General features: G+C 49.6%; 1 protein-coding gene across 4 annotated transcripts in view; it reads left to right on the top strand.

Moving 5' to 3' along the window:
• Nucleotides 1-15,813, top strand: part of DPP6 (dipeptidyl peptidase like 6) — an 846,122-nt gene that overhangs the window by 620,394 nt on the left and 209,915 nt on the right. For all 4 annotated transcript variants that reach the window (XM_074366690.1, XM_074366691.1, XM_074366689.1 and 1 more), the window contains exon 5: nucleotides 1,578-1,652. In XM_074366690.1, coding sequence (XP_074222791.1) covers nucleotides 1,578-1,652 — 75 coding nt within the window. The remainder of the gene's footprint in view (nucleotides 1-1,577; nucleotides 1,653-15,813) is intronic.

Raw genomic sequence — 15,813 nt, 5'->3', positions numbered from 1 at the left:
GCCTCAAACCCACCCAACTGGGTTCAGATGTACCCATGGGCAGGGAAGTGTGATCAGTGAGGCACTACTTTCTCCCATCAGGGGGTCAAAACGGAAGAAAACAGGGTAACTTACCGCTGCCAAGGAGGGGAAGAAAGGATGCTCTCCTGTGTTGGTAGTGGGGTGTCAATTCCAAAAACATTTTTGAAAAGAAATTGGAAGCTATCTTTTTAAATGCTTTAAAAACTTGTAAAGCGTTGATCCTACCCTTAGAAATCTATTCTGTAAAATGCTTAAAACCACCGCACACCCACCAGTAAAGATGCATGGAGGTGGGTCCTTAGCACATTATGCGTAAAAGCCGGAGACTGGAGACACATCACAGTCTACCTGCGTCTTTCACAGCTTCCGAGTCTGCAGATTCGCCTTGTGCTAAAGTTTATTTGTCAACAATATAGATCCCATACGATGTCTTCAAAAAGAAACACACCTGCGACAAGGTTATGTGCTGACTGGTTGACAGTAATGCTGTGACCAGAGACTCACAGGAACCTAACCCTGAGGTTCCCCTAAGAACAGTGTTTATGGAGACTTCCTGGAACATAAGTACCGTGAATGACAGTACTCTCCTGTGAGGACTCAGTGAGTGGGGGCTGACTGAGCAAATTAAGATATATCCACAGCATAGAAGAGTATGGAAGCTGCAAAGATCACCAGTTCAGGCTAAGCCAATTGCTGTAGAGTCATTTCCTTAAATTATCGTTGCATGAAAAAACCAAGGGAGAGTTGTGTAAGGTGACGTCATTTTTAGCTGTGGTTATACAGCTGTATGTTTGCACGTTGTTGTACCAACATTTAGAGAGTGATGCCCACCAAGGTGACAACATAGGGCTCTTTTGAGTGGGTCGGAGGGTCTGCACAGCAGTGTGAGTGCATCAGAGAAGACGGGGTAAGCGGAAGGGAAACTTAGCAATTTTTTTTAATTGAAGTGCGGTCAGTTACAGTGTGTCCCTTTCTGGCGTACAGCACAATGTCCCAGGCATGCGTATATGAAACACAGCATTTTTGATGGTTTCGTTTGTGTAAAATTACCTGTGTACTATGAAGAAATTTGAGAGAAAAAAATGCTAGTTAGCCCTCTGTACACTGACTGACCTGGGAGTCAGTAGCCACCACCGATGGTGAAAAAGCAAGTTGCAAACATATGTGCAGAATGTGATTCTATTTTAGGAACAGATCTGCTTAATAAAAGCTTCTAAGTATAGGGATGAGCAATGGAAAGTATATTTAAAGATACAGAGAGTTTGGGAGTCTTGTGGGAAAAGGTTACTTGTTTTTATGTTTATGTATTGATTTGTTTCAGTAAATACTGTATGTTTTGACTTGTTGAAATTGGAGAAAAATACAAATAAATGTAAAGTAGCATTAATTAGCTGAACATTATTCAGTTAACAAGAAAAGAACATTACTATGTTTAAGAGACTGTAGCAAGTTTGCTACATACTAACTTCATTAGCAAATTTTGAACATTTTGCTTCAAGATGTTGAGTTATATTATGTAATACTTAAAAAATCCTTTGTTCTTTTTTTTCTTTTAGGAATCATTAAGAGCCATCAGATATGAAATATCTCCAGATAAAGAGTATGCTCTTTTTTCATATAATGTGGAACCAGTAAGTACTACTCTTTTCTGTTTATTAAAAAAAAATCGCTTTATTCTGGTGCCTTATTAAGTATTTTCCCTTGAATCTTCATTCTTCATGATCTTTGAATCCTGGAGTAGTTGATGGCTCCTGGGGTGGTTTCTTTTTATCCCACACTGCCACCTAGGAGAGCGGAAAGGCATGGAAACCTTTTTGGCAGAGAAAAAAAAATCATCACTACTTTTAGGGCCTATTTCACAGGATTTTGTTGGTGAGATGGTGAGAAGTTGTCTTTTTGTAGAGATTTATTTTACCTTTTTGTGCCATTATTTTTCCGGCCATTTTCTCAATCACGCCATAAACTTTATCCTGAGAACAAAAAGCAACTGCCAGGTTCTCCCTAAATTAAAACCAGGTGTAAATTCCCTTCCTCCCAGCCATCACAATATTCTAGAGAAGAGTCAAATTATCGCTTTCATTATGTGCGTTCCTGTTTTTAGCATTTCAGATATGCGTCTCATAAAATTTCACCAGAATTTTCTATAAAATCTCACCCTGGGCTTTAGTGGCAGCCTTAAAAAAAAAAAAAAAGTGGGTCTTTATTTTTTTGCCTTTAACATCCTCGTGTTGTGGAGCTCATAGTGGCTGTTCAGGGCAGGAAGGTGAGATGTCTTTGTGTAAGTGAAACAGATGTTCAGCTTGTAAGAGATTAGCAACTTTCTCAATGTGCATCGGCGGAACTTTCTTCCCTGGCAAATAAAATACAGAATTCCACTGCCTTTCTAGTTCTTTTGAGACGATTCTAATTAGAGTTTCGTGCGGCTTCTGTGAGAGATAATGGCACCTGCATCATAATTCAGGTCTGAATAGCTTCTTGGTGAGTCTGAGAGGATGTTTCGTGCCGCGAGGCACGCGAGCTGGTGGAGTTACAGCCCCCCCGGGAAGCTGGGCTGTATGTGGAAATGCAACTCCAACTGCAGAATTGTTAGAACTTCTCTTAAAAGTTACGCGATGACCATGTAATTTATTGGCGATTCCAGTTTCAACTCACATTTCCGTTGGAGGTTCACTCCTCCAAGTGTAAATCTTTTTAAGTTCTCTGTCTTCGATTTTCTGTTTACTAGTTTTTTTTTTCTTTGAATGTGCTTTATATAGACATTTTCATTTTGTCCATCCAAATCCTTGGAACACCTGGTCATGTTTCTCTTTTGGATGGGGGCACAACAGTGAACTTGACCTACTGAAAGGTGGCTTTAGCCTTGGGACTCTGCGTGTCCGACACCCGGCCCTGTACGTGCCTCTAAGCTTCCGGCACGTGAGCGCGGTGTCCTTGGTCAGAGCATTTCAGGTCCTTTCACGACGCTTGGAAACGACCACAAGTGTAACCTCAACACCTGAACGAGGGGAAATGCCGGCAGGTACTTGAAGGGCTTTCATAGGATGGGAAATGGGTCAGTTCTCGTTGCTCTGGGAGACACGACCAACACCTGAGTGGGGAGAACGTGAAAAGGCAGGTTTCAGGTCATCTTATCAGACAATCTTGGAACGACGGGGGCACCCCAGTGGCGGGAGGGGTTACCTCGTTCAGTAAGGAGCTCCCTGCGCCTAGAAGCCTTCCAGACACGGTTTTATATTTGTCCTTCAGAACCGTTTAGGAGAGATTCTCACATCTGCTCACTCGGGCTCCTTGGCCCTGGGGCTCTGTGCCTGGCAGGCTTAACCACCGTCCTCCTCTCGCCAGTGCTCCTCGTCAGACAGTGCCTGGCATCCCAGTGCCACTCATGGCCGTTTTGGTAAAGAATATTTTGCTAAATCTGAGCCTTCACCTTGTAAAGCACTGGCTATAAACAGGAACCTTGAACTAACCCTTTCTCCCTCCGCAGCCTCCTGGCCTTTGGAGTAGAACTGTGTTTAGTTTATTTTCTCAACAGAGGGAAAATGTTAAAAAAAAAAAAAAGGAGTAAATTTAGCTAAAAATGACTAAAAATATTGAAAATGCATGCTTTATAAACAATTTATAGAAATGGATACTTTTTTTCTCTTGAGAGAGGTAATTTGGTTTGTTTGTTTGTTTTTTAATGGAGGCACTGGGGGTTGAACCCAGGACCTTGTGCATGCTAAGCACACCCTCTACCACTGAGCTGTGCCCACCGCCCAGAAATGGATACTTTTAACTTAAGCCAAAAGAGTAATCCTTCATAGTTTTCAAGTACTGAGCAGTGACTGCACGCATGATGGTCCAAGCCAGTAGTCTGTTCCTTTGGAGGAAAGATGAGAAGGGAAAGAGCCTAGGATTCTGCGGGAGAACTTGGAGTGAGGCAGACATTAGGAAGAACTTCCTAACTAGATAAACTAAGATGTGGATACTTTTAGAGTGTCCCTCTTCAAGGGAGGAATCTAGGTCTGTAGTTCTGGAAGGAGTGGAATAAAGCAGGACTTCCCAGGCTCTCTTTCGCGTCAGCGCAATTATCCTTGGTACTCTTTGAGAAAAGTTCCATCCTCAGATAAATTTGAGAACTATGGTTAAACAAGTTGAGTAAGCTGCTGTCCTGCAGGGTTTGGTTTTGAAGCCTTTTTATAGCCTCGTAAGGGCTTTAGGTTTTTCCGAATGGGTTTTGCAACATGTGATTCTATCTAATTGTGAGGAGACTGGAATTATTTCCTTGGATCCGTGCCTGTCACGTCCTTACCTATATGTCCCCAAGGCATCTAGGAGATCTTATTTATATGAACTAACTCAACTTTTCATTAAAAAGACTGTCATAAAATATTTTTATATAAACCAACTGTCCAGTTACTGGGCACCTCTCATTTATTAGAATAAATGTTTCATGTGCAATAAAATTTTAGTGTATCGGGCTACAAATCTACACCAAAGACTCCAGATATGCCACGTTGCATCAGGATAATTTCCACCCTCCCAGCCCCTGCCTCTCTGCTGCCCAAAGGCAGTGGACTTTGCTGTCAAATGGGGCTCAAGTTCTTACCAGTATCATTGACTTGAGCATGAGCAGTTAGTCGACTCTTCTGAGCCAGGATTCCCGTCTTTAAAAAGAGGTCAGCGTGCATGAAGCCGTGATTCTGCAAAGACTGAAGGCACACGTAAAGCACTTAGCACAGCGCCTGGCAACCCGCAGACGCTCAGTGATCCTGGTCCCTGTTTCTTCCCAGGCTTCCTCTCCAAGACACAGATGCAGGGCTCACTCCCCAGGAAGATGTCAAGCGTATTCTAGGCCACAGCGATATCTCCGTTTATTCCTTTGTTCGAAAACATTTTTAGGCACTGATTTGCGCCAACGAGATACCTCACCTTACCTCGCGGATGTACAGTAAATCAAAGAAGTGCGACCGAGCAGGAGAGCCAAGCGCCTGGAACAGGGGCCTGGCGCAGCTTGGTAAATCCGGGGCTCTGAGGAAGTGAATCAGCAGCTGGGATCTGCCAGTCCTTCTGGCAGGAGTGTGCACGGTGCCTAGGCTGTAGAGAGAAATCCAGCCTTACAGAGAGGAGGGGACGCCCATCAGGAGGGGCCTGAGGGGTCTTGAGTTGTTCATGGGTTTGGTTTTGGAATTGCTGAGTTCCAGGCAACTCTGCGACATTTAACAGGAGATTCCAAGTAAGAAGCTGGAAAGGTGGTTGTGACTCTCCCGAGCAATGCCTGGAAAGGAGAAAATCTTAATTGTCTTAAAGGCGGAAAGTAAAGCTATGGGTGGAGATGAAGTCACCTGCGGTGAGAGTTATACAAATGATTTGAGAAGTGAAGAAGGCATGAGACTGAGTCTTGAGGGAAAGTGATGTGTTATAAAGGTGCTAAAGGGAAAATCTTCTGAAGAGTAAGAAAAGGGAGGCTCAACAGATCAGAGAAAACCCAATAAAGCACCTTATTATGTATAAAAAGGAGAGGAAAGGCTCCTAAGGGAGGACGCGGCCCCGAGGTTGGAGCGCCCAGGCTCAGCCCTTCAGTCTGTTTTCAATCTCACTTTCTCTCCAGGTCATCTTTTATCTTTCTTGTTGCTTGAAATACCATCATATGATGTTGAAGTCCTAGTCTGTTTTCCTGTCTGAGGCCCTTCCTCTGAGCTCCAGGGCGGACATGCAGGGTGTGCTGTTGGGCTGGTCACATCACGGCTGGCTTGCTCTGGATGCTTCGTGGACCTGCTGTCGAGGCGTTTACACCCCAGAGCTCTGTGCCCAGCGACTAAGAGAGGAGCTCTGATGCCTTGGCTTCTGTCCTGCGCTGGTGAAGGTGGCCTCGCCGAGCCCCGTACTTCTAGGTTGTCTCCGTTCGAGCACAGAGTGGCTCTGTGGACGTGCCCGGGGCCAGGTGTAGGGCCCGGTCCAGGCGCCCCGGCATGACGCTGGCTGAAGCCCGCGTGACGTCGCCCACCTCAGCGGTGGCTTGAGAAGCAGTGGTGTTTAGGGCTGTCTGTGCTGAATGGGCGGTGATAGCGTCCGTGGACAAGGGCAGGAAGGTGAGGACTCTGGGTACAAACAGTAAGGCAACACCTTGAGGACAGCAGGGGCTGAAAGAGAGATTTTTAAGTGTAATTTCTGTAACACGTATTGGGTATTTCTGCCTCTCGTTTATTCAGGATGGTTGCGGTGTTGCAGTATTCCCCAGTTGTTTGACATTAACTGGTTTTATTTGTGCATTTTCACATTGTCAGCTGCTCAAAGAGAAGGGAGATCTATCTCCTGTCCACCCCCACCCCTCGGGACCTAGCCCAGGACCCTCTGTGCATCTTTTGATGCTGAAGACATATCTTTGTGGCACTCTTTTCTCTCTGAACTTCATAGCTTTGGATCAAGATTCAAAGTGACATTATTTGAAAGTCACTCAAATTTGAAATTTTAGCAAATCCACAAAAACATAAAATTACGTCATGGAAGGAGGAGACCCCGTTTGTGAAACATCTTGGTAACATTCCGTGTTTATTCTGAAAGTGTGGGTCCATGCTAATTAGCATACATTTTTCCTACTAAACTCTTCTAATATTAAGAAACCTGTAACTTAGCTAGTGTCCCTGAACATCCTCAGATTACCTCACTTTTATTTGTTTTTTATTAAGTTATAGTCAGTTTACAACGTTGTGTCAATTTCTGGTTTACAGCACAATTTTTCATTCATACGTGAATATACGTGTATTCATTTTCCTATTCTTTTTTACCAAAATTAGCTCATTTTAACGGTGTCAGCCCTATGTTTTCTTAATGGTCTCAAAAGTACCCTTTTATAAAAGGGGTAAAAAGGTATCAATTAGATTTGAGAAAGGATGAACCCAAGCACTGGTTTCCATTTTTGCAGCCGTTGGTACCTGTACGTCCAGAAGTGTTGTGTCTGGAATTGGAAAATAATAAACAATGTCGTGTTTTGTTTGTCTGGTACCTGTTGTTGGTAAAACGTGCTTATTTACGTCATCTCATTCCTCGCAAGAGAGCATTCCTGCCCCCGGGAGTGTTCCTGAGTGTTACTTTGTTTGTTTTGTGTGACGAACTTCGTAACATTTCTTGGTGTACAGCTTCTGAAGGGCTCTCTTGAAGCTAAGCCAAACAGTGGGAGGAGATAGTAATTTTTTATTTTTAATTTGGAAACTAGGTTAACTATACTAACTAAACTGTACTAATGGAGGTGAATTTCCTTGAAAATTATCTAATGAGAGCAGCTATGTTCCTTCATATTGAGTCCTATTTAGCAAATATGAAAAGTGTCCTGAATTCTTTATAAAGGAGGGAAAAAATGGAAACTGTGATGTCTTAGATCATTTAAAAACATTCATATATTTTGTGACTTTCAAAGAGGAAGGAGAAACTGTGTCTGGAAAATGCTCCTCCTGAGAGATTGTTTTCTGAAAGAACCAGTGTGTGTTTGTGAAGTACCTCATCTCGGAGTTTAGAGGAGTTAATTGGGTGGCTGTTCTTCGAGCCAGGGGAACGTTGTTCCGCTCCAGATAAAATCTTGTCCAAAATCTGGTGTAAACAAAGCCCCAGCCGGGCCCACAGCCGTGGCGTGAGCATGCTGAGCTCATGTATACCCGCTTACCTGCTTTGGTTATCTGTTGCTGCACAGCAAACCACCCCAAAACATAGCGGCTTACAGCAAGCAGCACTAGCCGTCTCACGGCTTCTGTGGGTCAGGAATCTGGGCTCAGTTAACTGGACCTCTGGAGGCCAGGTCTTTCACAGGCCGGAACCCCGGTGCCACCTGCGCTGCGGTCTCACCTCGAGGCCGGCTGGGGACGAGCCTGCTGCCCTGCTTCCCCGTGCGGTCACCGACAGGCTCCGTTCCTCGAGGCTGTGGGGTTTCTCCCTGGCTGTTGGCTGGAGCCCGTCCCCAGGCCTTTGTACCCCGGGGCTCGCCGGGGGACTGCACCACACGTGGCAGTTTGATGTCTTCAGAGCGGCGAAGAAGAGCCCAGACAGTGTCAGCAGGGTGGAGTTCTCAGTGTTTGTGCCCTCATGTCCCCTCACTGTCACCAGAGTCCATTGTGAGAAACAAGCCTCTAGGTCTAACTCACATGTAAGGGGAGGGGTCACGGGAGAGTGAGCGCCAGGCAGGGGGACAGTCGTTTCAGAGGCTCCCATGACACCACCAGTGCCGGATGAGGAAGTATGCTTCCTCGGATTTATACGGCCCTTAGCGAGCCTGCAGTCTGCTGACAGGACCGAGTGTGTCTGCTTCCTTCCTCCCTTCCGTGTTCCCCAGGGTGCCAAGAAGTCAGAGGCCAGGAGGTGTGCTTGGTTATAGCCAGTCCCTAGGGAGGCCTGTGTTGGGGGCAGGAAAGCCACGTTCTCATCAGTCCCCTGTAGGTGACTTGCTGAAGACCCTGGGTGACCCAAACGTCTGCAGTTCTCCCGTCTGCGAAAGGCAGGTGCTGTGTTGTTCATTAGGGACTTAGGGATACCGTGAAGCCAGTGTGGACGGCCACTTAGCTGTCTGGCACCTGTGTTCGTTAAATTCACGGTATAAGAAGATGCCTAACTCAGATCTTGAGTATAGTGGGTTCTTTTTATGTAATTTCTTGTTATTATTTTATTTTTCATTATAATATATTTAAGCTTGGTAAAATAAAGATGCTATATAAATCCAGGGGGCTGCAGATTGCAACGATCTCTTAGGAATCCAAGTAGAAACTTACTCTTTTTTTGTTACACTGACTACTAGAACCTCAAATTTAGCGGTAAAATTAGAATACAGTGAGAAAGCATTAGGCCACTCACTGTGGATCTGTTTCTCCTGGTTTACTGGTACGTATCCTAAAGGGATTTTGTAAGTTTTGTACTGAAAAGGGAAAGTGTACAAAGAAATGTTGTTCTTTGTCTGCTAAGGATTGCGTATTAGTAGTGAACAGTAATACCGCTTACTAGTGGGGAGGTTAACCGAAGCATTTGCTATTCTAAGTGCAGAAGGTGGTTCCTCACGGTGACGTTCGAATTTACATCCAGGTGTCACTGTGAAGTTTTGTGGACCATGCCTGTGGTCCATGGCTCCCAGGCTCTGGAAATCCATGTGTGGGGCTTGACCAGACTTGGGCATTTTTTTTAAATTGAAGCGCCGTCAGTTACAGCGGGTCAGTGTCTGGCGCACAGCACAACGTCCCAGTCTTGCATTTGCACACGTACATTCATTTTCATATTCTTTTTCATTCAAGATTATTATAAGATATTGAATGTAGTTCCCTGTGCTCTACAGAAGACTTTTTTAAAACCTGTTTTATATATAGTGGCTAAATCCTGCCTACCGAGGCAGAGGGTGGCGTTTCCCTTGGGTCTCTCGCACTTAAAATGTTTAACCAAGTCACAGACCTGCTCTGTCTGTGTTTCTCTCAGAGGCGGAGGGCAGCTGCTGGGCACACAGAAGGGGTGGTCCCCTGCCCCCAGCGACTGTCTTCCCGGGGAGCGGTGGGGAGCGCGTGGCCCCCGGTGCCGAGTCCCGCCCCGCCCCGACACAGCGTCCCGCTCAGACCTGACAGGACGTGACTTGATGCTGCGCTCCTCGTGGCAGGAGTGCAAGCAGGTTTCACATCCAAAAAACTGCCCTCCTTTCCTGCCCTCGTGAGTTGACGCAGCCCATTTTGCCAAGTGAGGGGCTGTGAACTTTATATAATTCATGCAAAGCTTGAAAAATGGCCAAACACAGGTAGGCCTGGTCAAGCTTGTTTGGTCGGTGACCCTCGGCAGAATTCCAGAACCTCCAAGGCAGCTGTCAGTCACTTTGCCCCGTCGTGTCTAAGGGAAATGAGTTTCTTAATTCTTCAGCTGTTGAACTTGATCTTTCTGCACTGTCTGCTGAGCATCCTGGGCCCGCCTCCAGGAACCATCCGGTGCCAGTGGTTCTGGTTCTGGCTCTGGCTGGCGGGAACCCTGGCACACCTCCCCGTAGCAGTGCCGACGTCAGCATTGCAGGCGGGTCTCCGTCTCTGTCTGCAGCCCCTCAGGTCAGGCTCTGAAGAGCGGGGGCTCGGTCACGGGCATTTCTGCAGCTGGTTGCTGCTGTTCCTGAAGCTGTCCTGATGCGAGGAGGCAGGATTCCTGGTCCTCAGTGTGGAAACCATCCCAGGACTGCCCGGAATTGCGCCGCCCACGCCGCCCACATTTCTCAGAAGCCCCTTTGTTGTGGTTGAACCTCCTGCAGCAGGACTTAGAAGAGAAGGTGCTCACGCAGACTCCTCGGCCCCTCCGGGTTTTGCTCCTTGACTCGTTAGGGCCCGGCTGTCTGTGACTCTTCCTTGATTCGATTGTTGAAAACTGGCATTTGACTTTTGAAGTGTGAGTTCTCCCAGCGCTCGTGACGTGCCGTCCGTGGCTGCACAAGGCTGTGAGAGGCCAGCACGTGGTCAGGGTTCTGGGGACGCTGTGACAGGCGGGCCGTGCGGGGGCGGCGTGGCCCCTGCTCCCAGCGGGCACTCTGCCCCAGTCAGGGGAGGTTTGGGGGTGCTGGGGGTTGGGGGTTCGTTTTTGAAAGTGTAGCTTCCCAGCAATTTGGGGTTTGGTGTTTGTTGTTGTTGTGTTAACACAAAACTGGTTCAAAACTCCCACGCACAGCACTTTGGTTTTGTGTGTTGCTGTGGTTTGTTTTCATGGGTCTTTTTCTCTTCAGGTTTGAGAGAGAAATTCAACAGCATGAAACCGGATGTAGGGAAAATGTGGCCCAAACAACGGTTCTTTTCTCAATGAAATGCAGACTGTTGTTAAAATAATTGTGTGTGTGTGTGTAGTGCTGCTCTGGCAAGAGGAGAGAACTAGAGAACTGGACTGGCCCAAGCACTGCAGGGATCCGGAAGCGCAGTGATTAATATTTTGAAGTCCCTTTTCTGCAAGTGCTTGAAATATTTATGTGTGTCCCGGAGTGTTGCCAAGAGAGGCTTCTGGGGCGTACCTGCCGCAGGAGGAGGGTCCTAACGAGGCCGGGCTCGCAGGACTGTGACTGCAGGTTGAGTGTCTGTAACGAGCAATAGCCTGTGTGCTGTGACCTGAGGCCTGCCCTCTGACCTATGGCGTGTTCTCTGACCTGTGGCCTGTCAGACCAGCCCTCTGACCTGGCACGCTTCCCCGGTAGCCTCTCACCTGGCCTCTACTGCCCCTCTCTCCGCTCCCCGGCTCCCTCCCCAGGGTGGCCAGGCGACCTCACAGACATGTAGTAAGACCACGTGGGTCTCCTCTCCCCATGGCCTCGGGAACAGACCGGTGGCCTGCAGCTTCTCGTGGAGGCCCCGAGCCCCACGCCACACATGCCCCCACCTGCTCTCCAGCCACGGTCGCCTGCTCTGGGGCTCCATCCTGCCAGGCCCTGTCTGACCTCAGGGCCTTTGCACTCCCCCTGCCTCTCTGGACCGTTCCGACACCGGGAAGGGATGCTTCCTCTGGGCGGAGAAAGGAGGAGATACTCTGTCGTAGGCAGAGTGGAGGAAGGACTGTTGAGTTTCTTTTGATGCATTCCTTTACTTTGCCCCACGGCTGATGAGACAGGGCACTTGCTGAGAGTGACGACAGGGGAGAGGGAGCCTGAAGAGGGGAAAGGTAGGAGCCAGCGTCTCAGCCGCTGGAAAGGCGGCTCCCCTGTGCCCCTGGGCAGTGAGCAGGCTTGCTGGGGTTTGTGCTGAGGGGGGTGCAGGGAAGGCAGCCAGCCGGGTGGTGCTTGTCCCCAGTCCCCAGTCCAGTGTTTGATGGCATCCGGGGCTGGAATTGGGCAGGTGAGTAAAATCAGGAGTTAGGGCCCTTTCAGAGGACTGATTATTGTGAGGGGCTGTGGCATCTCAGCTGGTCATGGAGGGAAGTGAAGCTGGGGGGGGGGGGGCCTGTAGGTGGAGCGTGTCCAGAATCTGAGGCCTGGCGTCAGTACAGACAGGAGGTGGAAGGCACAGCTCAGGAAGACACGGCGAGCCAGTGGCATGGGTTTCGGAGGAGGTCTGAGAAGCGGGGGACAGGGAGGGGGCCGCTCAGACAAGCGGATGCTGACCTGTGAAGAGACGACGTGGACCAGGGGATGCCGCAGCCTCTGGGCGGCGGTGACGGTGTCACACTGGTAATTCTTAAAGACCACCGGCTTGAGGAGGGTCTCGGAGTAATCGAAATTAGCCAGGGAAGTGGTGTCATTGGCAATGAAAGGGAGAAACGGCAGTGAGAGGACACACTTGCAGAGTGACATGGCCAGGTCTGAAACAGAGAACACGTAATTGCTTTTGTTATGAATGGTCATCACTGTCACGTAGTGAGGGGAAAAACGACTCCAGTTCTCATGAAAGATCTGTTCCTCAGCTCCAGTCTAGCAGGGTCAGCTGCTGTGGGGAGCCCAGGGGCGCTCACCTGCAGAGACTCACCGCTGCGGAGCACGGACCCGGCTGCCCGGCCTTCTGAACGGCAGTCAGGGCACAGAGACTTCCCGGATCATCATCTCTGCTGGGCGGTCAGAGCATCTGTACTAAAAACTTGAAGGAATTAATCATGGCTGTACGTTAGGACCAGTTCCATTTGTGACTTTCCGCTCCGACCGCCGTCGAAGAAAATGATTGAACAGAATGTCACGAAGACGCCGTCCAGAGTGTCACCGGAGTCACACGATGCCCCACCTGGTGCAGCAGTAAAACGAGACACTGCGCTTCTCGGAGCAGTTAGGACAGGCTTTTGCTGCTCTTCTGGGCAACTGGGCTTATTTTTTATGATAACAGAGAGACGTCCTTGGATATAATTTTCAAGAGTTTATTGTGTTCCCACTTCTTTTTTCCATAGTGTCTCCCACAATACGTAAGCTGTCTCATTGGGAAAACCCCATGCTGAGCTCTGTGCGTGATCCAGCAAGTGCCTTGGAAATGTGCGGTTTTGTTAAACACATGGTATTAATATTCTACAGTCTTGTTACGGAATAAGTCTCGGAGGGTCTCGGAGTAATCGAAATTAACCACTGGAACAAGTCTTGTTCCATAACAAGGCTGAAGAATATTAAATAAATATTAACTATAGAAAATTAATTTCTACGAATATAGGATATTTGTTGTAACAAAAAGCCTGAAAATGAGGGAGGAAGGCTCCAGGGTTGCTCTGTCGTGTGACAAGGCACAGGGACCTCCAGACTCGGGTTTTACTGGTGCCTCTGCCTTGGCGGGACTTCCAGCCAAGTCAGTAACCACGGTTTTTGAAGCTGCAGAAATTAACGAGCAGGAGCGGTGGGCGGCTGAATGACCCCTACGCTGGGCGCTGCCCTGGGCTTTTCCGTGGCTTGCCCCTCCTGGACAGTGGTGCCAGCTTAACAGACGGAAAGTGTCTGCGTTTGCAGGACTGCCGTGTGTGTGCACACGTGCGCACTTGTGCATGCGTGCGTGTGAAGGGCAGTAAATAGTTCCCGCTGGAGGTGAGAGAGGAGAGGGGACAGCGCGGCGTTCCTCTCCCAACGGCACAGCTGCTGTATGAGGGAGAAGTTACAAACCAGAAAGAGGGCCATCCTTGAAGCAGAAGGGTGTGAGCTAGGCATCCTTGTTCCGTAATCTGATCTCCACGTGACCCCCGCACCCTGAGCTTCCAGAGGTTCCGAGGGTTTTCTTTTTTTGGCTTCCATAAAGCCACCAGAGATGATTAACTATCAAAAGGCGGGAAACCTGTTCATTTGTTAACACTGCGATGAAGAAATGTGAAGCGACTGAGATTCACGAGGCGATTTGGTACTTAGCTCTGACTGCGTGGTTTCTTGGATGAGGATATGAGAGGACTGGTGAAGGCGCCCAACAGTCTGAGCCACACAATGTCACAGTGATCGTTTTTACTTGATTGCCCGTGGCCTGAATTAACCAGTAGTTTTGACAACCTCAGAGGCCGCAGGGTGTTCCTAAAGGCCAGGTAAGAGGATGCTGCTGGCAAACGTGCCTTCGAGTTGGTGTGACTTAAGCGCCAGTCACAGGAGCCCAAGGAGGACGAGGCGTGTGGTCCAGCCTGACCAGAGGCCCAGACGGGAGCCGAGAGGAAGGAAGGAGATGGGTCCTCGGTGCCAGTCCATTTATTCACAAGTATTCAGCTGCGCATTCCCTCTGGACCCCTGAGGAAAAAGAGATCTTGACTGAAAACTCAGAAAAGGTTAGGAAGGCAAGAATGTGAGAACCGCTTCTAAACCACAAGTGTCCCTCTGGGCCCAGCGGCGGGAGGAGAGTCATCGCCGTGACCCTGGGGTACCCAGGGGACAAGGAGGATAAGCTCCCTGTGTCTCCTGGCACAAAATTCTCAGACGAGAGAACGCATTCCCAGGGACGAGCCCCGCTGCAGATGCCAAGGTTCTCCAACCAGCGGGGCCCTTGATTCTCCCTGTAGGAGAAGGTTCCAGCCTGTGCACTGAAGGGGGTGGAGCCAGGCGGTGGGTGGGGTTTGTAGGGCCCCAAATCGAGTCTGTGAGTCTGGCAGTTGCTCTGTCTCTCTCTCACACACACTCACACACTCAAGAACTGTTCATTCATTGCACTTAGTGTATGTATTTAGTATATTTCCTCTCCAGCTTTAACCATTGATAGATTTCTTCCTTCTTAAGCAAAGACTTGGGGCACCCCAGTTGGACAGAGTTCATGGTGGTGCGTCCATGTCTTCGTGAATGATGAAGAGAGAAATGGAGACTGCAGTCACCCACTTGTTAGCAATTCTGAGGGGCAAGCATTATGGCCTGAAAGTGTCTCCACCTCCCCCGACGGGTCAGCCTCCCGTCCATGGTGCACTCCTGCCATCTTTTTGCCCTTCTGGGTTTTCAGCTAGAGGGTGAGGGTCCGGGGGGTGTGGTCTGCCAAACAAGGCCCATGAGTGACCAGTGTGGGATCAAACGCCTTCTTCTATTTGACCTGCACTAGGCTTTTAAGTGTCTAGGAGCCAGGTTGGGAGGGAGCGAAAGCACACAAAGAAAATGAAGAACAAAACCTGCACAGCTGAGACCCTGAGGGTCGAAGGCAGGGGGTGCAGCAGAAACACAGCCGAGGAGGCCTGGATGGAAACAACGGGGCGGCGGGAAGGAGCGTCAGGAAGTCATGGCTGGTTCAGTTCTGACCATTGCATTTGGAGGAAGATGGGGGATCGGGGCAGTGAGGAGATGGAACTGCCTGGAAGACGAGGTTGGGAAGCCACGAGGAAGAGGGGACACGCGGGGGCAGAGGGGAACACCAGGCGGGTCGGTGCCCACCTCGCCCGCCGGGCTCCCCGTCCTGTGCACCTGCCGCCCCAGCGCGTCGGCCCTCAGCCCTCGGGTGCCCGGGGACAGGCGAAGGAGGAGCCAGGCTTCACAGGAGGAGCCAGGGAGGGCCCAGGTCGCCAGGGGCCCTCGTGGATCCCCGACCTTCCCCCAGGGCCCGACGCGGAAGGGCGGGAGCGCGTTGGCTCCGGCGCGCACTGCCGGCAGCTCTCCGAGCCTCTCCAGCCCTTTGGAAACGGCGTGTCTTCTCAGCGGCCGCGTTTATCAGAGTGAAGCCGACAGTGAGGACAGCCTGTCACCAGGCGGTGCGGAAGGACTCAACTGACACCAGCTCAGAGATGGCTGCTCCGCGGGGAGGCTGGCTGCTCGCATCCGTGGCCAGAAACGGCACCTCCTTTGAGAATCGCCTGGATCCCGGAACGTGCCGAGCAGACTGCGGCCGCCAAGGCCCCCCTGCTGGCTGCCTTTCCGAGCTCTGTCAGAAACCCGGCTCTGGGACGGTGTCTTCCCTGGGTGCCCGGGCACACCTGACACCAGGTAGG

The sequence above is a fragment of the Camelus bactrianus genome, chromosome 7, assembly GCF_048773025.1.
Source record: "Camelus bactrianus isolate YW-2024 breed Bactrian camel chromosome 7, ASM4877302v1, whole genome shotgun sequence".
Classification (NCBI taxonomy): Eukaryota; Metazoa; Chordata; class Mammalia; order Artiodactyla; family Camelidae; genus Camelus; species Camelus bactrianus.
This window is presented reverse-complemented; position numbering and strand designations above follow the sequence as displayed.